The sequence below is a fragment of the Pseudophryne corroboree genome, chromosome 3, assembly GCF_028390025.1.
Source record: "Pseudophryne corroboree isolate aPseCor3 chromosome 3, aPseCor3.hap2, whole genome shotgun sequence".
NCBI classification, from domain to species: Eukaryota; Metazoa; Chordata; class Amphibia; order Anura; family Myobatrachidae; genus Pseudophryne; species Pseudophryne corroboree.
Window position 1 is genome coordinate 779,218,466 of NC_086446.1, and position 24,993 is coordinate 779,243,458.

The 24,993-nt window shown below is 48.2% G+C and overlaps 1 protein-coding gene across 8 annotated transcripts in view; it reads left to right on the forward strand.

Annotated features, from left to right (window-relative positions):
• VTI1A (vesicle transport through interaction with t-SNAREs 1A) overlaps window positions 1–24,993 on the forward strand; it is a 743,722-nt gene that overhangs the window by 329,280 nt on the left and 389,449 nt on the right. For 6 of the 8 annotated variants that reach the window (XM_063962578.1, XM_063962574.1, XM_063962575.1 and 3 more), the window contains 2 exons: window positions 430–500; window positions 1,904–1,965. In XM_063962578.1, coding sequence (XP_063818648.1) covers window positions 430–500; window positions 1,904–1,965 — 133 coding nt within the window. Of the gene's footprint in view, window positions 1–429; window positions 501–1,903; window positions 1,977–24,993 lie in introns of all 8 variants that reach the window. The other 2 variants (XM_063962579.1, XM_063962580.1) reach the window with 1 other exon arrangement.

The following is a 24,993-nucleotide window of genomic DNA, read 5'->3' on the forward strand; positions in this document are numbered from 1 at the left end:
GTTGTGTGGGAGTGGCCAGTGTTGTGTGGGTGTGGCCAGTGTCATGTGGGCATGTACACCCCTAATCTTATTGATCTCAATGTCTCCCTTAGTACATACCAGTTGAAGATAAATGCATCATTTTGTGAGGAAACTTGAAATACAATATTAATAATAATGATCTACGGCAAACCGCATAGGCAGCTGGGCGACTAGTCACCATCTTGCTGTCATGGCAATGGGCCTATCTTTATGCGGAGACCTGCAGCTGTAGTCCCGTCCGCCCTATTGTTAGTCTGGCCCTGTGTCTGCACCCTATTGCCTCAATACTGTAAGATAATCCTCCATGTTATTAATGGGACATTTTCCCTTTGCTGCACAGGAGATTGTTGCACTTTGCACCGTTTGCATCTAAAGTCACTTCTGTTCTTGTTTCTTGTATTTCCGCAGAACAAATTGGTCACGGTATCCTGGAAAACCTGAGTCAGGACCGGGAGAAGATCCAGCGGGCTAGAGAGCGGGTACGTGACGTTCCCTACAGATAACAGCGCCCTCTTGGGGTGGACTTGCAGACAAACGCGATGCGTAATTATACCGGTACTAGCAATTGCACCCCCCTACGCCATGAGGTGGTATGTCCCACTTCCCCTTTCAGATCTTCTGAAACCAGATCTGTGTATGATAATGACCGATCGTCATGTAATAAAATTGTCCGGATAAATATCACTCACATTATTTCACTTGTTTTGTCTCTCATTTGCTGTTCCTTGCCTAATGCCTGCCACATTCCGCAGAGATGAGAGGAACCCATACACTTGTTTTGTCTCTCATTTGCTGTTCCTTGCCTAATGCCTGCCACATTCCGCAGAGATGAGAGGAACCCATACACTTGTTTTGTCTCTCATTTGCTGTTCCTTGCCTAATGCCTGCCACATTCCGCAGAGATGAGAGGAACCCACACACTTGAGCACATACGCTTCTTCCTATGGATGAGTGATTTATTTACATTACTTATATAATGCCAGCATATTGCATTGCACCTCACAATTGGGAACAAAACAGTAATAAAACAATGCTAGGTAATAACAGGCAGAGAGGTAGGAGGGCCCTGCTCGCAAGCTCACACTGTACAGGAAAATAGGCATTGCTATACAAGGATAGGTGCTACCTATTGCATATCGGAGGCTCTTGGTGGGCTGTGTGATTCGGTCTCACAGCAATGTTGCCCTGATGTCAGTGGAGTGGAATACATCTTATATACCGGCGGTCGGGATGCTGGTGGTCACATGACCAACCACGGCATCCCGACATCGGAGGGTGTAAGTATTTCTAACCTCCCCCCTCTGTTCCCTACCCTAACCCTATCTCTTAGGTGGTGGCGGCTGGAGCTAACCCTTCTTGGGGTGTCCGCTACGGCTAACCCCGATTTACCTCAGTCCAAGTCTAATAATAATATTTCTTAATTCTATAGCACATTTCTCCATTAGGACTCAAAGTGCTTCTCATTAGCAGGAAATCATACTACAAAAGAGGCAGTCATTTTGGGTGCGCTACAGTTTGCCCTTTCTGGTCAGGGCACACTGTAAATTGTAGCTGCACCTCATAAAATCAGAACTATAGATATTATTGGTACGTGTCATCCCCTAGCGCAGGCCTGGCCAACCTGTGGCTCTTCAGCTGTTGTGAAACTACACATCCCAGCATGACCTAACAACAAAACTGTGGCAAGGCATGCTGGGATTTGTAGTATCACAACAGCTGGAGAGACACTGGTTGGCCAGGCGTGCCTTAGCGTTTGCGCTAGTTTCTGGTGTAGGTAATGACTGTGTAGTCGGGAGTATTGGCGCAGACCGTGTAGTGTGTTGCGGTGCAGTGATTATGTGATTGTGTTTTCTAAGTGAGAACTTTCTTTTCTCTTCCGTAGCTCAGAGAAACAGACACCAACCTGGGGAAAAGTTCCAGAATTCTGACCGGGATGTTACGAAGGTAAGAGACAGGTAGGGACACCTTTATTAATCTCCTAATCAGCCGCAGCTCCTGACATCCCCCTAGCTTTAGTAAAAATATCAATGTACCATAAAAGCAAAGAGAAAACCATCAGCATAATTGAGAACAACCATTGTCACCGGCTGGGATGATCTACGACTCGGGCTCAGAATTTATTCCCCGACGATTTCACTTTTTACTAAAAGAAGCCCCACGAACAAGTTAACTGTGCCGTTCCTCCAACCTCCCACCTCCGAGGCTGGGCCCCCAGGACGCACTGATTAAGAGTAATATGAATATGACACTATCTAAATGTAAAACCCAGGAGGGAGCAGCAGAGCAATTGAAATAGATGCCCCAGTGCGTGGAGACAATCAGGCAGGGGAGGGTCGCGTCCTCCCCCAGCACGGCTCTGCCACATGAGCTGTAACGAATACTCTGCATACGCTTCTCGTTTTGTCAAATCTCATTAAAGGAGGCCATCGCTTCATGTCGATTGAGCTGTCTGAAAATCATTCATCATTTTTAGCGGAAACAAAAAAAAAAAAAAAACAACAGCGTTATTTAAATAATATCATATTAATGTTAAAGTTCAGTTGTCACTTAGTGCCTGGGATTAATCAGACATAACATTTAGAGAGAATGGTTTCTCCGCGCCGTCCTGGGCTTTTTCTTGAGTGGCTGAAATAAGGATTTATGGCTGTAGCTGTCCCTGTGCGTTCACCTTCTCTTTCTGCTTGATGTACCTCACCTTCTCTCTGACGATGCGGCCCCCCGCTCCTGGGGACTTGTAGAGAGGGAAGTCTTTCTTCACAGCGGCCTTCAGTAGGACATAAGTCGTTTCTGTGTACAAAGTATGCACAGTACAACTTCCCGCGCGCCATCACCAATTTACGCTGATTATAGTGCACAAATAAACAAAACTCATGAACGATTAAACCGTTCCCCTTATCTAGACACAGCGCGGGCTGCATTTTATGGGATATATATATATATATATATATATATATATATATATGTGTGTGTGTATATATTAAAACCATAAGGGTTGTGTCTGTACATAGCAATTTTATGAGAAATATACTTCTAGGGACTGTTTCTGAACTGTGGAGACAAAAAAAAAAATTTGCGGAAATTTTTGTCTGTTCGTTCCGGCATCACACAAAAACTACTGGATGAATTTGGATGGCGTTTTCACTATTGTATAGCATAGTGACCTAGAAAGAACCTGAGAGGTATGCATGATCTAGGTGTGACGACAGGGAGAGGAGAAATAAAGGAATAATTAGACGCTTGACACTCGGCGTACTGAAAGTTGGTTTTCCGATCATGGTTCTGCGGATCTTCACTCCACCCAAGTTATGCAACAGAAATTAAATTGACTGCTCTGCAGAGGAACCTCATTGAGGCAGAGATTCTAACGGGATGTGGCGCAGGTGAGACTGTGTTTATACCACGTTTACCCCTCATCCTCAACAATTTTACTTTTCAAATCAAGCGCCTGCAGTTTCGTGTCGTAGGGACAAACGCTCAGGGCTGCAGGCGTAGATCTCAGGACCAGCTGTTTCTCCCATGGCCAGCTTTACGTGGCACAGAGCCGAGTGGACTACATACTGAAGTACAGAGAAATGTGGATGGAGGGTGGAGGAGTGAAAGTGTCTGGAAAGGGAACGTATTATAAAGATCTTGCAAGAAAGGGAGGACAGTGCAGAGTGAGTAACCTGGGAGTGATGTAGGGACAGGATACCATGAAGCAGCTGATCTCACCTTGTACAACACCTCCATATCCTCCCTTCTGACAGGGAACCAGGTTCGGGTGGACAGACCACACCTGTCACAGGTGACGGTACACATAGCAGCTGACAGGTCATGCAATTAACACAAATTAGATTATCATCGTTCCCTTACAAATATACCAGTCATGTACAGCTAGAGAGCTTGGCACAACACAGATGGTACTGTCAGTGAGGCTCCCAGGGGCCACTGATAAGTCCTGGATTTAGGGGAGGTGGAGCGATGTTGGAAATGCTGGTGACTTTATCTGTATTTCGGGTCTAGAATCCTAAGTAAAGCAACTACTCGTGTGTAAAAGTCTGTGCGAGGGCGGAACCGCGGCCAGTCGGATATTTAGGCACACTTGCACCTAGGTCACCAAATATTATATATTATTATTATTATCCTTTATTTATATGGCGCCACAAGGGTTCCGCAGCGCCCAATTACAGAGTACATATGCACATAATCAAAACAGGAAAACAGTGACTTCCAGTTGAAGACAATATAGGACAAGTACCGGGTAAATAAGCATAACTACATCAGTATATGCGTTGCCAATAGAGCTATCAGCTGCAGATACATTCGCACCCTCATATGTGGAGATGTGGAAAGAGACAGCCGGGCAGTGCTGGATGAAATGTGACGTTCACAATAGCTGTCTCTTGTGGTGTTACTGAGGTTCCTCTGAGAGTTCCACCATGTTTCCTAGTAAGTAGACTTCTCTGTATTACAATGCCAGAGAAAGCAGTGGCTCCGGTCAGACGTCCTCTGACCACTAGATAACGGAGCGTTTCCCGCTGTTTGTTGGAAATAACGCCCGTTAAGGACTCAGTCATTGTAAGCGGCACCGTCACGCAGCAGCTTCATATCTGTTACTTTAATGTCGAAGCCTCGCAGTATTCTTGATGCATGTTGGCACCGTTGTGGAGACAGCCCAATGCCATGCGATTCGGGGCGGAGAGACCCGTCCTGTTCAGGACTCAGGCCGGGTCACAGTCCGCGGTCACAGTGCCCTCAATATCTCATTACATTTTGTTGTCTGATTAGGATTGGGAGTTGTTTAGGACCCGACCCCTGGTGAATATGACATGGGTCTATGGGTGGCAGGGTATCTATTTGGATGGTCAACAGTCATTAGGTCGGCACAGGACAGGTCGACGTGGCTTTTTCTTACTTTACCATCCACGTGGACTACGATTGGGAACGGTAACGCGAGCCATGCAAGGAGACGCGGTACACTAATTGGGGTTCCTGGTCATGTTACAAAGAAAATGACACCAAAAACAGTAAAAAAAAAATCCATGTTGACCTGTCCCGTGTTGACCATTTTAGTTGTGTCGACTATTAGTCCATGTCCACTATGTCTTTGTCGACCAATAGTGGTCAACCTAATGAATGTCGACCTTAACATGGTTGACCATTCATACCACAACCGGGTGGAAGCCATGTGGCAGGAGACACCTGGCGCGAGGGAGTTGCAACGAGCGGTGTAGCATCTTTTTTTTTTTTTGTGTGCAAATGTGCATCTTGTTTGCAGCCCTGATTAACCGCTTCCGAAGTGACTCTCTCACATCCGTGTGCGACTGGGTCTGTATATGGAGCACAGCGGATCTTGGTGTAGAAATAGCCGCCACTGCTGCACTTCATATACAAAGTCAGGCCCGCTTGCACACAGATATATTATACAAGGGTTGCATATCAAATGAATCAGTGCAATTTCCGTGAAGCATTTCTGTCACATTACATGGCGGTTAATACATCCGTTCACCCAAAATAGACGCTTGGAACAAGCTGAGTCGCGTGGGACCTGGCACGTTGGGAAGGGATGTTTGGCGTGACTGTAGCAGTAGTGTATGCGGGCACCTCTGAAGGTCTCTCGGTGCCCATCCATCGCCTCCAGCATTGTATACACTCGCAGACACTTATTCTGCTTTGCACATAGCGTATTGTTACATATTTGCCCGTCAGAATTGCTGTATACAGTACATGGTGATGCTGCTGTATCTGGAGATACACCGAGGACATGTTACAGGTTATGTACAGATCCGGATTCACGGTTTTCCTGCATGTTGCACCCAACCCCACCTTCTGTAGCTGTAGGAGGTATGTAGCATCAGCCTCTCACGTTCCTTATATTATTATTATGTATACAAGCAGCAAGAACGCTTCAATTCAAATCAGCGGTGACTATTGGGGTGTAGAGAAATGTGGATCACCAGGGATAAAAACAACTGTAGTAAAAGGCTGAGGTGATGGCTCAGCCACCCTGCGATCTTACCACTTCGCGTGGCCACTTCCTGGATCCGGGCCTGGTCATACCGCAGTGTTGTGTGACTGTGAGACGTATGATGGGGAAGCAGGGCACTCTCTGCAAGACCCTGCTCCCTCTCCTACACGTAGTACCTGGATTTAGGATGCGGTCTGCTCACTGTTTAAGGTTAAACCCTTCACCCATGTTTAACGTGACCAAAGAAAGGCACCTTGGTTGGTGACAAGAGTCGGTAAAGACTTAAAACCCAGGTTCCGTCACTGCTGGAACCGAATCCTGTGGCTCTCTCCTGTCTAGTACAAAGGACGGCCAGCGACCAGATCAGGTCATGGAGAAATTCGGCCTTTCATCGCCGACCTCTTCCCCTTCCACATGCCGTCAGGTTAGACTAATAGATTGAGGTGCATTGAGAATTATATATACACCTACAAAATGGGACTGACGTGCGCCGGTTTTTTAAAACATTGCCAGTCGCCAACCCCAAATGCTGCCATCATGTCAATCCTGCAAATATATACAAAAACAGCTCTGTGTCATTTTGCATTTTGGATTTTAGGACGCTACGACCGACTTCACTGAAACGGATCTGCAGATGCGCAGGGCGGCTCCCGAGCACGTGCCGACCTGCAAACATCACAGATTTAACTAAATATCCAAACTCCCCTAAAACACCGCGTTCCCATCCAGAGCCCAATCACCAGGTGCCCTCAGTCCATTGATGGTCAACCCACAAATATCCCAGCGAGTTCCAGTCCTGTCTTATCCCATCTTCATGTTTATTTTTTACTTTCTAAAATGGGTCCTCACAGTCGTCTCTTTGTATCCTTCTGGTTTACTCATTTTTACATTTTATATATATATATATATATATATATATATATAACCTCAAGGAACATTTTCTGAAAAGGGTGGGTTGTTTTTTTGTTTTGTTTTTTCTTCTTTTTAAAGAGCATTTTTGGGTCTTTCAGTAACTGCTGGGCTGTGGAGCGCGGGGAGTGAAAATAAACCATTCTCCGCACTCCTCTGCAGACCTCCAGCCTTTTCTAAATACAAATTACGCTAATATAACAGCCAGTACAAAAGCCTCTCTCAGGACAGGTCACGCTGGGGGCAGCTTGCAGCTTGAGGTCGGCTGCACAGAGGGTTAAACTGCACGCCACGCGCCGAAGGAGTTAAACCGAGTCAAGAGTCCCCTAACCAGGGGCTGACTTGCGTTTTCGTAATAGATACTTCACCGCGCAACCAAAATCTCTGTGGTTTAAGATTTCAAGAAAACAAGATAATTAACTCAACCCACAATCAGCCGGTAGATATCCCTCGTACAATCAGAGGGGTGAAGCGGAGCCTTGCATAGAGGCGTCTCTCCCAAACCCTGCTCTCCATGTCTTACGTGTATTTTACTGGGAACATGGTTCTGCTCCATGAGGGACACAACATCTGGAACGAGTGAATTTATTGTCAGCCCAAATCTCTGTGGGAAACACCAGTTACTGCATAAGAATTTTTCCTTGAGAGTCTGAGAAAGCTTAGAGAATACAGGGATCTGTAGACCCTAAGATGATGATCGAAGCTGGCCGGTCACCTTACAATACTGCAGGGATAGTGACAATGGGGCCTAAGTGTTTTTACTGTGATCAAGTGAAATATTAAGGGTTCGTCATTCCGCAGCTTCAGTTGTCAATGAGGGCAGCACTTAGGATGGACAGGACAGGATGCTTTAGCGGTGGGAGGCAGAGCGGTTAGGGGCTGCAATGGTTTTGTCTATCAACAGAGCGGCTTGTGTTGTCCTGTGGTTTGCACACTAATTATAGAAGTGCAATTCGTCATCGCACGGCCTCGTGGGTGGCTCACTAGTGAGAGCTTGTGAGTCGTCGTGTAACTCTGTGTACAGGGCAGCACTGCTGGGGGTGTACAGCTGATTCACCAGCGACGGGAAGGCTGAGAGTATACAGGGCAAGGGAAAGGAGCAGTGATACCTAATGAGCCGATAATGGACAAACAAGCGGAGAGCGATACCCCAAATACTTATCCAGTACCCAGCTCATACACCACACACACGCCTGTGTGACAACAGCTCATACACCGCACACACGCCTGTGTGACAACAGCTCGTACACCGCACACACACCTGTGTGACAACAGCTCGTACACCACACACACGCCTGTATGACAACAGCTCATACACCGCACACACGCCTGTGTGACAACAGCTCATACACCACACACACGCCTGTGTGACAACAGCTCATACACCGCACACACGCCTGTGTGACAACAGCTCATACACCGCACACACACCTGTGTGACAACAGCTCATACACCGCACACACGCCTGTATGACAACAGCTCATACACCGCACACACGCCTGTATGACAACAGCTCGTACACCACACACACGCCTGTGTGACAACAGCTCATACACCACACACGCCTGTGTGACAACAGCTCATACACCGCACACACGCCTGTGTGACAACAGCTCATACACCGCACACACGCCTGTGTGACAACAGCTCATACACCGCACACACGCCTGTGTGACAACAGCTCATACACCACACACACGCCTGTGTGACAACAGCTCATACACCGCACACACGCCTGTGTGACAACAGCTCATACACCGCACACACGCCTGTGTGACAACAGCTCATACACCGCACACACGCCTGTGTGACAACAGCTCATACACCGCACACACGCCTGTGTGACAACAGCTCATACACCGCACACACGCCTGTGTGACAACAGCTCATACACCGCACACACGCCTGTGTGACAACAGCTCATACACCGCACACACGCCTGTGTGACAACAGCTCATACACCGCACACACGCCTGTGTGACAACAGCTCCTACACCGCACACACGCCTGTGTGACAACAGCTCATACACCGCACACACGCCTGTGTGACAACAGCTCATACACCGCACACACGCCTGTGTGACAACAGCTCATACACCGCACACACGCCTGTGTGACAACAGCTCATACACCGCACACACGCCTGTGTGACAACAGCTCGTACACCGCACACACACCTGTGTGACAACAGCTCATACACCGCACACACGCCTGTATGACAACAGCTCATACACCGCACACACGCCTGTGTGACAACAGCTCATACACCGCACACACACCTGTGTGACAACAGCTCATACACCGCACACACGCCTGTATGACAACAGCTCATACACCGCACACACGCCTGTATGACAACAGCTCGTACACCACACACACGCCTGTGTGACAACAGCTCATACACCACACACACACCTGTGTGACAACAGCTCATACACCACACACGCCTGTGTGACAACAGCTCGTACACCACACACACGCCTGTGTGACAACAGCTCATACACCACACACACGCCTGTGTGACAACAGCTCATACACCACACACACGCCTGTGTGACAACAGCTCATACACCGCACACACGCCTGTGTGACAACAGCTCATACACCGCACACACGCCTGTGTGACAACAGCTCATACACCGCACACACGCCTGTGTGACAACAGCTCATACACCGCACACACGCCTGTGTGACAACAGCTCGTACACCACACACGCCTGTGTGACAACAGCTCATACACCGCACACACGCCTGTGTGACAACAGCTCATACACCGCACACACGCCTGTGTGACAACAGCTCATACACCGCACACACGCCTGTGTGACAACAGCTCATACACCACACACACGCCTGTGTGACAACAGCTCATACACCGCACACACGCCTGTGTGACAACAGCTCATACACCGCACACACGCCTGTGTGACAACAGCTCATACACCGCACACACGCCTGTGTGACAACAGCTCATACACCGCACACACGCCTGTGTGACAACAGCTCATACACCGCACACACGCCTGTATGACAACAGCTCATACACCGCACACACGCCTGTGTGACAACAGCTCATACACCGCACACACGCCTGTGTGACAACAGCTCATACACCGCACACACGCCTGTGTGACAACAGCTCATACACCGCACACACGCCTGTGTGACAACAGCTCATACACCGCACACGCCTGTGTGACAACAGCTCATACACCGCACACACGCCTGTGTGACAACAGCTCATACACCGCACACACGCCTGTGTGACAACAGCTCATACACCGCACACACACCTGTGTGACAACAGCTCATACACCGCACACACGCCTGTGTGACAACAGCTCATACACCGCACACACACCTGTGTGACAACAGCTCGTACACCGCACACACACCTGTGTGACAACAGCTCGTACACCGCACATACATCGCACCTGTGTGACAACAGCAAAGTACCAAGCACATACGCCTGTGTGACAACAGAAAGTGCCCAGCACATACACCAAAATAGTAGGGCTCGGTAGACCCTGCTGTTGCCTGTAATTTACACCCTTCAATGCATACAATTATAATATTACATAATTGTAAAATTTATATTATATTTATATTATATATATATGTGTGTATATATATATATATATATATATATATATATATATATATACAGGGTGATTCAAAAGTCGCAGTACACCCTTTTGTTTCAAAAACTGTGCAGGAAATGGGAAAACTGAATACTCCAGTAAGGTTGGGTGAGGTGGGCTAACTCTTAGGGTATGTATTGAACATGGGCGCCATCTTGAAATCGCCCATCTTGAATTTAAGTCAGTTTTTTCAAATGGAAAGGGGGTCGTGTAACATGTCAAACAACATCAGTAAGCTGTCATCCTAACTTGTCGCTCCATGCTCCTGGCTCAGTGTGTCTACCGTCTGTGTCACCCCTGTCTGTTTGCCCATCCCCTGTAGACTGTAAGCTCTCACGAGCAGGGCCCTGTGCCCTCGTGTGTTTTGCCATCCTTCACTTATACCGTCATCTTCTTCTCACTGTCGACAACGGCACCAAACTATGGTTCAGCCGGCGCTGATTTGGGTCTTATGACAGCTGATGCAGAAATGTTTATGAACCTTGTGTTCTGTGTTCCTCAATGTTCTGTTAAATGTTTCTTGTTTTGTTCATACTGTTTTTGTTTGTGCCTTGTAACGAGCTGCGGAACTCTTGTGACACCGTATAAATTAAATATATTACTATAATAAACTGATGGATAACCCTATCATAGCACGAGGATGAATTTAGCATAGGGTTATAAGTACATTGGACTGATTTACAGATATTGCAGAATAATTTTTACCCCCGGGCCCTCTATTCTTCCGGTGAGGACCTGCTTAGACATCCGCCTGTACGGCAAACGTTGTAGTGTCATTTCTGAAAAGCGCATCCCTGTACTAACGCTAACGCAATTTGCGGCGGCGGCGGCTGGTAATGCATTTATCGGTTTCCATGGACCTTTACCATTTATATTGTAGTTGCGCTTTGTCATTGTTGTTGCTGTGGTCGTATATGAGCGTATTTGGAACCGCCTGGACGCCAGCCACCACGCTTGCCTATGAACATCTACATAAAAGGCACGGAAAGCAGGTTTGTCACTGACGTGGGATGAAGAAAGGGGCAGAACGCCGCACGCTGGATCCTTGAAGCGAGACCTCACATTGGCCCTCATTCCGAGTTGATCGCTCGCTAGCTGCTTTTAGCAGTAGTGCAAACGCTATGCCGCCGCCCTCTGGGAGTGTATCTTATCTTAGCAGAAGTGCGAACGAAAGGATCGCAGAGCGGCTACAAAAAAAGATTGTGCAGTTTCTGAGCAGCTCCAGACCTACTCCTAGCTAGCGATCACTTCAGACTGTTTAGTTCCTGTTTTGACGTCACGAACACGCCCTGCATTCGTCCAGCCACGCCTGCGTTTCCCCAGGCACGCCCGCGTTTGTATCTGACACGCCTGCATTTTTCCACACACTCCCCGAAAACGGTCAGTTACCAACCAGAAACACCCACTTCCTGTCAATCACTTTGCGGCCAGCACTGCGACTGAAAAGCGTCGCTAGACCTTGTGTGAAACTGCATCGGCTTTTGTGAAAGTACGTCGCGCATGCGCATTGAGCCCCATACTCATGCGCAGAAGTGCCGATTATTAGCCTGATCGCTGCGAACAACAGCAGCTAGCGATCAACTCGGAATGACCCCCATTATGCGTCATGGAGAAAGCTGTCCCAGTGACGAAGTTTAACCCTTCAGTTCTGCTGAAATCTCCCGTCTCCGTTTCACCTGTTTCCACTTCACTGAGCCATAGCATAATGCGGCCAGTGTTGTCACATAACACTCGTTGCGCTATAGGATGGTACGGAGCGGCTTCCCTTCTGCTTGGGGGTGCAGGTGGTGGGGCTGCGCTCTCCACACAAAGATCTGAAGTCACCAGAGCTGGGAGTCTGCCTTTACAATCTGCATTCAAAGAAACAAGGCTGGTCTTATCTGCACAAGCAAGAAAGAGTTCTGGGTACGCGGCACCGAGTGCAGGAAACAAAGGGGGCTTCATAGTGACCACGGCGCAATCCTCCATGGAACTTGTCGTCGCTTCGCCGCCTCATGTTCACTGACAACACACTGTTCTATCCACTTTTCACATCAATGTTCTTATTATCACGTTTGCATCAGTATCAAATCCCGGAGATACAGGGTTGCAGAATCAGTGATGTCACTGGTTCCTTGTGTACTGGGCAAGCCCGCCAAGATGGCGGCCTCCGCCTTGTGAAATATTCTTGGTTACACTTGGACCTCTGCCATCATTATTTCAGCTTGGTTTATACATTGCATTAAAACATGACGCAGCTTCACAATCTGTGCCTTGGAAATTAAACGAGAGTACTCCCAACATGACAGCATGTCTACTAAATACATATGGGGGGGGGGGTTTAAATTAAATTCCAGCCCCTGTAGACCGGTGGCAGGGGAGCATGTGGCGTATTAATAATTGGTATCTGAGTGTTTCTCTCTTCTCTGGGATCTGAAGCTTTCTTTCCAGTTCTGCTGCTGAAAGAGCGGAACTTCTCCACTGGCTCACTTCTCCACTTTTATCACTGCTTAGTACATTCTCCCTGTGTGACATACATGAGCCTGGTTTGGGTGGGGTGGACGGATCTAATATGCCGCTGCAGCCAAGAGCCATGGGTCTCATAGAGCAAACATTAAATAGGCAGGGGATGATGTACTCTGCCCCCAGCACCCCGTCAGCTCCACCTCTGCTTAGGGACTTGTGTATACCTGCAGTGCTGGGGAACAGATTGCGGCTGACGCTCTGGGGGCTGCGAGTTACACATATACAGCGAGGAGTGTTATCATATTGACTTATAAGCTCCTGGAATCTGCGGCAGAAAGATAAAATGTAGCGCCAGTCTCTCGCTGTCTCTCTGGCTTTGTCTCGCTCTCTCTTGTGGTCTCTCGGCGTCTGAGTCAGAGATGGGCGCAAATGGCGTCACAGCTGCGATTGTGTACGCAGCGGCTGTGTGAAAATATGCAAATGTCTTAACCAGCCTGGATTTATATAGAGATGCCCGCAGGCGGCTTCCCATATCCAAGCAGCTGCGTACACAGACGCAGCATCCGTCACAGGTCAGTCAGTAATCAGAGTTCTGAGTAACCGTATGGTGGTGCAGCACGGCTGCCGGAAGTGAGACGCCAGAGACATTGTAACAGCGTGCAGGGAACGCAGTCGCCACTTTAGACCCCCCCCCCCAAATAGGCTGTGACGCCACCGGTTTCCTGCTGTCTCTCCTACACTCACATACTCTCTTTCCTACACTAACTCTGTCTCTCTCCTATATTCACATACACTCTCCTACAGTCACATGTACTCTCTTTCCTACACTCACTCTGTCTCTCTCCTATATTCACATACACTCTCCTGCACTCACATGCACTCTCTTTCCTACACTCACATACACTCTCTCTCCTACACTCACATATACACTCACCCTCTCTCTCCTGCACTCACTTTGTCTCTCTCCTACACCCACATACACTCTCTCTCTCCCAATGCCCCCCCTCTCTCTCTCTCTCTCTGGATTTGACTCTGTCCTACACTCACATACTATCTCTTTCCTACACTCACTCTGTCTCTCTCCTATACTCACATACACTCTCCTGCACTCTCTCCTACACTAACATATACTCTCTCTCACACTCATACACTCTCTCACCTACTCTCACATACACTGTCTCTCCTACACTCACATATACTGACTGTCCTACACTCACAGACTCTCTCCTACACTCACAGACACTCTCTCTCCTACACTCACACACTACCAATTCCTCTCTCTGTCTCTGAATTTGACTCTCCTACACTCACATACACTCTCCTACACTCGCATATACTCTCTCTCCTACACTCACACTCTCTTCCCTACACTCACATACTATCTCTTTCCTACACTCACTCTGTCTCTCTCCTATACTCACATACACTCTCCTACACTCTCCTACACTCTCTCACACTCATACACTCTCTCACCTACACTCACATATACTGTCTCTCCAACACTCACATATGCTGACTGTCCTACACTCACAGACTCTCTCCTACACTCACAGACACTGTCTCTCCTACACTCACACACTACCAATTCCTCTCTCTCTCTCTCTGAATTTGACTCTCCTACAGTCACATACTCTCCTACACTCTCCTTCACTCGCATATACTCTCTCTCCTACACTCACATACTCTCTCTCTCCTACACTCACATATACACTCTCCTACACTCACATACACACTCTCTCCTATACTCACATATACACTCTCCTACACTCACTCTCTCTCTCTCCTGCACTCACTCTCTCTCTCTCCTGCACTCACTCTCTCTCTCTCCTACACTCACTTGCACTCTCTCTCCTACACCGTCATATACTGTCTCTCCTACACTCACATATACTGACTGTCCTACACTCACAGACTCTCTCCTACACTCACAGACACTCTCTCTCCTACACTCACACACTACCAATTCCTCTCTCTGTCTCTGAATTTGACTCTCCTACACTCACATACACTCTCCTACACTCGCATATACTCTCTCTCCTACACTCACACTCTCTTCCCTACACTCACATACACTCTCTCTCCTACACTCTCCTACACTCACATACACTCTCTCTCCTACACTCACATACACACTCTCTCCTACACTCACATATACACCCTCCTACACTCACTCTCTCTCTCCTGCACTCACTCTCTCTCCTGCACTCACTTTGTCTCTCTCCTACACCCACATACACTCTCTCTCCTGCACTCACATATACTCTCTCCAACACTCACATACACTCTCTCTCCTACACTCACATACACTCTCTCTCCTACACTCACATGCACTCTCTTTCCTACACTCACATATACTCTCTCCTACACTCGCATACACTCTCTCTCCTACACTCACATACACTCTCTCTCCTACACTCACATATACACTCTCCTACACTCACTCTCTTGCTCCTGCACTCACTCTCTTGCTCCTGCACTCACTCTCTCTCCTGCACTCACTCTCTCTCTCTCTCCTACACTCACTTACACTCTCTCTCCTGCACTCACTTGCACTCTCTCTCCTACACTAACATATACTGTCTCTCCTACACTCACATATACTGACTGTCCTACACTCACAGACTCTCTCCTACACTCACAGACACACTCTCTCCTACACTCACACACTACAAATTCCTCTCTCTGTCTCTGAATTTGACTCTCCTACACTCACATACACTCTCCTACACTCGCATATTCTCTCTCTCCTACACTCACACTCTCTTCCCTACACTCACATACACTCTCTCTCCTACACTCACATATACACTCTCCTACACACTCTCTCCTACACTCACACACTCTCTTCTACACTCACATATACACTCTCTCCTACACTCACATATACACTCTCCTACACTCACTCTCTCTCTCCTACACTCACACTCTCTCTCCTGCACTCACTTGCACTCTCTCTCCTACACTAACATATACTGTCTCTCCTACACTCACATATACTGACTGTCCTACACTCACAGACTCTCTCCTACACTCACAGACACTCTCTCTCCTACACTGACACACTACCAATTCCTCTCTCTGTCTCTGAATTTGACTCTCCTACACTCACATACACTCTCCTACACTCGCATATACTCTCTCTCCTACACTCACACTCTCTCTTCCCTACACTCACATACACTCTCTCTCCTACACTCACATACACACTCTCTCCTACACTCACATATACACTCTCCTACACTCTCTCTCTCCTGCACTCACTCTCTCTCCTGCACTCACTTTGTCTCTCTCCTACACCCACATACACTCTCTCTCCTACACTCACATATACTCTCTCCTACACTCACATACACTCTCTCTCCTACACTCACATACACTCTCTCTCCTACACTCACATGCACTCTCCTACACTCACATATACACTCTCCTACACTCACCCTCTCTCTCCTGCACTCACTCTCTCTCCTGCACTCACTCTCTCTCCTGCACTCACTTTGTCTCTCTCCTACACCCACATACACTCTCTCGCCTACACTCACATATACTCTCTCCTACACTCACATACACTCTCTCTCCTACACTCACATACACTCTCTCTCCTACACTCACATACACTCTCTCTCCTACACTCACATACACTCTCTCTCCTACACTCACATATACACTCTCCTACACTCACCTTCTCTCTCCTGCACTCACTCGCTCTCCTGCACTCACTTTGTCTCTCTCCTACACCCACATACACTCTCTCTCCTACACTCACATATACTCTCTCCTACACTCACATACACTCTCTCTCCTACACTCACACTCTCTCTCCTACACTCACATACACTCTCTCTCCTACACTCACATACACTCTCTCTCCTACACTCACATATACACTCTCCTACACTCACCCTCTCTCTCCTGCACTCACTCTCTCCTGCACTCTCTCTCCTGCACTCACTTTGTCTCTCTCCTACACCCACATACACTCTCTCTCCTGCACTCACATATACTCTCTACTACACTCACATACACTCTCTCTCCTACACTCACATACACTCTCTCTCCTACACTCACACTCTCTCTCCTACACTCACATATACTCTCTCCTACACTCGCATACACTCTCTCTCCTACACTCGCATACACTCTCTCTCCTACACTCACATACACTCTCTCTCCTACACTCACATATACACTCTCCTACACTCACACTCTCTCTCCTGCACTCACTCTCTTGCTCCTGCACTCACTCTCCTGCACTCTCTCTCTCTCTCTCCTACACTCACACTCTCTCTCCTGCACTCACTTGCACTCTCTCTCCTACACTAACATATACTGTCTCTCCTACACTCACATATACTGACTGTCCTACACTCACAGACTCTCTCCTACACTCACAGACACTCTCTCTCCTACACTCACACACTACCAATTCCTCTCTCTGTCTCTGAATTTGACTCTCCTACACTCACATACACTCTCCTACACTCGCATATTCTCTCTCTCCTACACTCACACTCTCTCTTCCCTACACTCACATACACTCTCTCTCCTACACTCACATATACACTCTCCTACACTCACATACACTCTCTCTCTCCTACACTCACATACACACTCTCTCCTACACTCACATATACACTCTCCTACACTCACTCTCTCTCCTGCACTCACTCTCTCTCTCCTGCACTCACTCTCTCTCCTGCACTCACTCTCTCCTGCACTCACTTTGTCTCTCTCCTACACCCACATACACTCTCTCTCATACACCCACATACACTCTCTCTCCTACACTCACATACACTCTCTCTCCTACACTCACACACACTCTCTCTCCTACACTCACATATACACTCTCCTGCACTCACCCTCTCTCTCCTGCACTCACCCTCTCTCTCCTGCACTCACTTTGTCTCTCTCCTGCACCCACATACACTCTCTCTCCTATACTCACATATACTCTCTCCTACACTCACATACACTCTCTCTCCTACACTCTCTCTCCTACACTCACATACACTCTCTCTCCTACACTCACATACTCTCTCTCCTACACTCACATACACTCTCTCTCCTACACTCACATACACTCTCTCTCCTACACTCACTCTCTTGCTCCTGCACTCACTCTCTCTCCTGCACTCACTCTCTCTCTCCTACACTCACTTACACTCTCTCTCCTACACTCACATATACACTCTCCTACACTTACTCTGTCATGCACTCTCTCTCTCTCTCCTGCACTCACTCTCTCTCCTGCACTCTCTCTCTCTCCTGCACTCACTTACACTCTCTCTCCTGCACTCATTTACACTCTCTCTCCTGCACTCACTTGCACTCTCTCTCCTGCACTCACTTGCACTCTCTCTCCTGCACTCACTTGCACTCTCTCTCCTACACTCACTTGCACTCTCTCTCCTACACTCACTTACACTCTCTCCTACACTCACATGCACTCTCTCCTACACTCACATGCACTCTCTCCTACACTCGCATACACTCTCTCTCTCCTACACTCACAGACACACTCTTTCCATCACTCACTCTGTCTCCTACACACACACACACACACACACACACACACACACACACACACACACTCTCTCTCTCCAACACTCATACACTCTCTCCTACATTTGTACGCTCTCTCTGTCTCCTACACTCACTTTCTCTCTCTCTCTCTCTCTCTCTCTCCTACACTCACTCTCTCTCCTGCACTCACTCTCTCTCTCCTGCACTCACTCTCTCTCCTGCACTCACTCTCTCCTGCACTCACTTTGTCTCTCTCCTACACCCACATACACTCTCTCTCATACACCCACATACACTCTCTCTCCTACACTCACATACACTCTCTCTCCTACACTCACATACACTCTCTCTCCTACACTCACATATACACTCTCCTACACTCACCCTCTCTCTCCTGCACTCACCCTCTCTCTCCTGCACTCACTTTGTCTCTCTCCTGCACCCACATACACTCTCTCTCCTATACTCACATATACTCTCTCCTACACTCACATACACTCTCTCTCCTACACTCTCTCTCCTACACTCACATACACTCTCTCTCCTACACTCACATACACTCTCTCTCCTACACTCGCATACACTCTCTCTCCTACACTCACATACACTCTCTCTCCTACACTCACTCTCTTGCTCCTGCACTCACTCTCTCTCCTGCACTCACTCTCTCTCTCCTACACTCACTTACACTCTCTCTCCTACACTCACATATACACTCTCCTACACTTACTCTGTCCTGCACTCTCTCTCTCTCTCCTGCACTCACTCTCTCTCCTGCACTCTCTCTCTCTCCTGCACTCACTTACACTCTCTCTCCTGCACTCACTTGCACTCTCTCTCCTACACTCACTTGCACTCTCTCTCCTACACTCACTTACACTCTCTCCTACACTCACATATACACTCTCTCCTACACTCACATATACACTCTCTCCTACACTCACATGCACTCTCTCCTACACTCACATGTACTCTCTCCTACACTCGCATACACTCTCTCTCTCCTACACTCACAGACACACTCTCTCCTACACTCAAAGACACTCTCTCTCCATCACTCACTCTGTCTCCTACACACACACACACACACACTCTCTCTCTCTCCAACACTCATACACTCTCTCCTACATTTGTACGCTCTCTCTGTCTCCTACACTCACTTTCTCTCTCTCTCCTACACTCACGCTCTCTCTCTGTCTCTTTACCACACTCTCACACACACACACTCTCCTACACTCACTCTGTCTCTCTCCTACACTCACTCTCTCTCTCCTACACTCACTCTATCTGTCTCCTACACTCTCCTCTACACCCTCTCTCTGTCTCTCTCCTACACTCACTCTCTCTCCCCTACACCCTCTGTCTCTCTCTCTTATTGTCACACACGCTCTCTCTCGCTGTGCTGACAGTACGCTGCATGCTTTGTGTCGGCGCTATGTGATTTGCAGACGTGTCCTGCCATTTGTGAATCACACCCTGAAATCCTCATTAAGTGTCAGTGTATGTCGCCACTTTCCTGCTCCTTTATCTCCTATGGGCACAGTGACAGGCTGTCTGTAAGGAGCGAGGTGCAGCGACGCTGCAGGCACTGCCATCTAGATGTGTCCCCGTGGTCAGACCAGCTCTGCAGACTCTGACTTCCTTCTGGCAGATATTATTTATATGTATCGTGTGTGCGTCTGTCAGCCATGATGTGACGCTGCGGATGTGGCCCTCTGCGTTGCTGCTGCGCAGGATTGTACACGCTACACTTGGCGCAGCGATGTTCCGTGCACCCTTTTTGTGAAGAGATTAGTGTAATGAGATAACGTGGTGCCTTATTAGGGTGGTTCCTTGTAGCGTTGGAAGTGCGCAGCCATTCACGCTACGTAAGATAACGTGAGTTTCGTAGCAGCTCAGAGTCGGCAGACGTTGGGTTTCATCCTGTACTTTATAATGGGCGACGTTTAGCGCTCCCATATTGCTCTATGGCAAAGAATAATGCAATAAGGATGTACAAAAAGTTGCCTCATGTAACAAAAACATTCCCAATGTCCCTGCGGTGCCATCACTGGGGGTCATTCTGAGTTGTTCGCTCGTTATTTTTTTCTCGCAACGGAGCGATCAGTCGCTAATGCGCATGCGCAATGTCCGCAGTGCGACTGCGCCAAGTAAATTTGCTATGCAGTTAGGTATTTTACTCAAGGCATTACGAGGTTTTTTCTTCGTTCTGGTGATCGTAATGTGATTGACAGGAAGTGGGTGTTTCTGGGCGGAAACTGGCCGTTTTATGGGTGTGTGCGAAAAAACGCTACAGTTTCTGGGAAAAACGCGGGAGTGGCTGGAGAAACGGAGGAGTGTCTGGGAGAACGCTGGGAGTGTTTGTGACGTCAAACCAGGAATGAAACTGACTGAACTGATCGCAGATGCCGAGTAAGTCTGGAGCTACTCAGAAACTGCTAAGAAGTGTCTATTCGCAATTCTGCTAATCTTTCGTTCGCAATTTTGATAAGCTAAGATTCACTCCCAGTAGGCGGCGGCTTAGCGTGTGCAAAGCTGCTAAAAGCAGCTTGCGAGCGAACAACTCGGAATGACCCCCACTGAGATTAATCTGTTCCGTACTGTAGCGTTGCAGGAAGTTGCATCGGACGGTGCAGATAATCTAGAAGGCGTTTCAGGCCGCTGTAGTTGACAATTTTAGGCCGTGTAGCATGTGTGGTAAGTCTTCTGTATGTACGGTAAGTCACAAGTAGCAGCCAGTATATAGCTCAGGGGGTCTGGCTGGGTTCCTGTAATCACAGAGGGAAGTTACTGCACTTATACAGATATTGTGAAAGGTTTATTAATGTTTGCTTCATAAATACACTTCTCCAATATGATGAGATTGTTGCTTTATAGAGAAGTACTGACGGCAAGATAGCGGGAAGCAGTAGCCTGTTGGATAATATCTGTGTGGCCTGGGCTGTGGGTTACGCTGCTAGCACACTGATTGCCCCATTGCTAGGAATGTCACCCTGCAATCCTCGGAGCTACGTCCCTCAGCAAGTTTATGGGACCAGAGCCCTCAGAAACCTCTCTCTAAACCATGGGTCTTCAACCTGCGGCCCTCCGGCTGCCGTGAAACTACACATCCCAGCATTCCCTGCTACAGTTTTGCTACTAAGGTATGCTAAAACTGAGGGCATGCTGGGATGTGTAGTTCCGCAGAGGCTGGAGGGCCGCAGGTTGGAAGACCCATGCTCTATAAATATGATTTGTGTCCAAAATATCTCGAATAAATTGACAGTACTGTGACGTATATTGGGCCACAATCTTTGAACCTTGAATTTTCAATTAAAAATGAATATTGTTTACTGTTTGTCGTCAGCGTTGTTTGTTTTGTTGGATACACCTATCCATTTTATAGTACACCTAATAAAAATATATTTTTATCTACTTTCTTATCAATCCTTCCTAATAACAAGAGTGCGCCCACACAAGAGTCTTCTCTTTCCATGTAACAGGAAGGAGGAACTGCACAGGGTGTGACAGGGTGCTAAAATCAACACTAATACAGGATGCAGTGTCTTCATTTAATCATAGTTTCTCTAACGTCCTAGTGGATGCTGGGGACTCCGTAAGGACCATGGGGAATAGACGGACTCCGCAGGAGACATGGGCACTTTAAGAAAGAATTTGGATTCTGGTGTGCTCTGGCTCCTCCCTCTATGTCCCTCCTCCAGACCTCAGTTTGAATCTGTGCCCGGACGAGCTGGGTGCTGTTTAGTGAGCTCTCCTGAGCTTGCTATAAGAAAGTATTTTGTTAGGTTTTTTATTTTCAGGGAGATCTGCTGGCAACAGACTCCCTGCATCGTGGGACTGAGGGGAGAGAAGCAGCCCTACTCTCTGCAGATAGGTCCTGCTTCTTAGGCTACTGGACACCATTAGCTCCAGAGGGATCGTACACAGGATCTCACCCTTTGTCGTCCGATCCCGGAGCCGCGCCGCCGTCCCCCTCGCAGAGCCGGAAGACAGAAGCCGGGTGAAAGCAGCAAGAAGACTTCGAAATCGGCGGCAGAAGACTCCAGTCTTCACTGAGGTAGCGCAGAGCACTGCAGCTGTGCGCCATTGCTCCCACACTACACCCACATACTCCGGTCACTGTAGGGCGCGGGGGTGGGGGCGCCCTGGGCAGCAATTAGGACCTCTTGGCAAAAGTTGGACATATATACAGTTGGGCACTGTATATATGTATGATCCCCCGCCATAATATTATACAGAAACGCGGGACAGAAGCCTGCCGCTGAGGGGGCGTGGCTTCTTCCTCAGCACTCACCAGCGCCATTTTTTTCTCCACAGCTCCGCTGAGAGGAAGCTCCCCAGGCTCTCCCCTGCAGATTCACGGTAGAAGAGGGTAAAAAAAGAGGGGGGGGGGGCGCATAAATTAGGCGCAAAAACATAATATACAGCAGCTACTGGGTTAACACTAAGTTACTGTGTGATTCCTGGGACATATAGCGCTGGGGTGTGTGCTGGCATACTCTCTCTCTGTCTCTCCAAAGGGCCTTGTGGGGGAACTGTCTTCAAAAAAGAGCATCCCCTGTGTGTGTGGTGTGTCGGTACGCTTGTGTCGACATGTTTGACGAGGAAGGCTATGTGGAAGCAGAACGGGAGCAAATTAATATGGTGTCTCCGCCGACGGCGTCGACACCTGATTGGATGGATATGTGGAAGGTGTTAAATGATAATGTAAACTCCTTGCATAAAAGGTTGGATAAAGCTGAAACCTTAGGACAGTCGGGGTCTCAGCCCATGCCTGATCCTATGTCGCAGAGGCCGTCAGGGTCTCAGAAGCGCCCACTATCCCAAATTGTTGACACAGATACCGACATGGATTCTGACTCCAGTGTCGATTACGATGATGCAAAGTTACAGCCTAAATTGGCTAAGGCCATCCGTTATATGATTATAGCAATGAAGGATGTATTGCACATCACAGAGGAAACCCCAGTCCCTGACAAGAGGGTTCATATGTATGGGGAAAAAAAGGCAGGTGGTGACCTTTCCCCCCCCTCACACGAGCTAAATGAGTTATGTGAAAAGGCTTGGGAATCTCCAGATAAAAAACTGCAGATTTCCAAACGGATGCTTATGGCGTATCCTTTCCCGCCAACTGACAGGTTACGCTGGGAATCCTCCCCTAGGGTGGACAAAGCTTTAACACGCTTATCCAAGAGGGTAGCCCTGCCATCACAGGATACAGCCACCCTAAAAGATGCTGCGGATAGAAAGCAAGAGGGTACCCTGAAGTCCATTTATACACATTCAGGTACCTTACTAAGGCCGGCAATTGCGTTGGCCTGGGTGTGTAGTGCTGTAGCAGCATGGACCGATACCTTATCTGAGGAACTGGATACCTTAGACAAGGATACTATATTAATGACCCTGGGGCATATAAAAGACGCTGTCCTATATATGAGAGATGCTCAAAGAGACATTAGCCTACTGGGCTCTAGAATAAATGCAATGTCGATTTCTGCCAGAAGGGTCCTGTGGACTCGGCAATGGACAGGTGATGCCGACTCAAAGAGGCACATGGAGGTTTTACCTTACAAGGGTGAGGAATTGTTTGGGGAGGGTCTCTCGGACCTGGTCTCCACAGCTACTGCTGGAAAGTCAAATGTTTTGCCATATGTTCCCTCACAACCTAAGAAAGCACCGTATTACCAAATGCAGTCCTTTCGATCACAAAAAGGCAAGAAAGTTCGGGGTGCGTCCTTTCATGCCAGAGGCAGGGGCAGAGGAAGGAAGCTGCACAACACAGCTAGTTCCCATGAACAGAAGTCCTCCCCGGCTTCCACTAAATCCACCGCATGACGCTGGGGCTCCACAGGCGGAGCTAGGCCCGGTGGGGGAGCGTCTCCGAAATTTCAGCCACAAGTGGGTTCACTCCCAGGTGGATCCCTGGGCAATAGAGATTGTGTCTCAGGGATACAAGCTGGAATTCGAAGAGATGCCCCCTCACTGATACCTCAAATCGGCCCTGCCAGCTTCCCCCTTAGAGAGGGAAATAGTGTTAGCTGCAATTCACAAATTGTATCTTCAGCAGGTGGTGGTCAAGGTTCCCCTCCTTCAACAAGGAAAGGGTTATTATTCGACCATGTTTGTGGTACCGAAACCGGACGGTTCGGTCAGACCCATATTGAATTTAAAATCCCTGAACATATACCTGAAAAGGTTCAAGTTCAAGATGGAATCGCTCAGAGCGGTCATCGCAAGCCTGGAAGGGGGGGATTTTATGGTGTCTCTGGACATAAAGGATGCATACCTGCATGTCCCCATTTATCCACCTCATCAGGCGTACCTCAGATTTGTGGTACATGATTGTCATTACCAATTGCCGTTTGGTCTCTCCACGGCACCGAGAATATTTACCAAGGTAATGGCGGAAATGATGGTGCTCCTGCGAAAGCAAGGGGTCACAATTATCCCATACTTGGACGATCTCCTCATAAAGGCGAGGTTCAGAGAGCAGTTGCTGATCAGCGT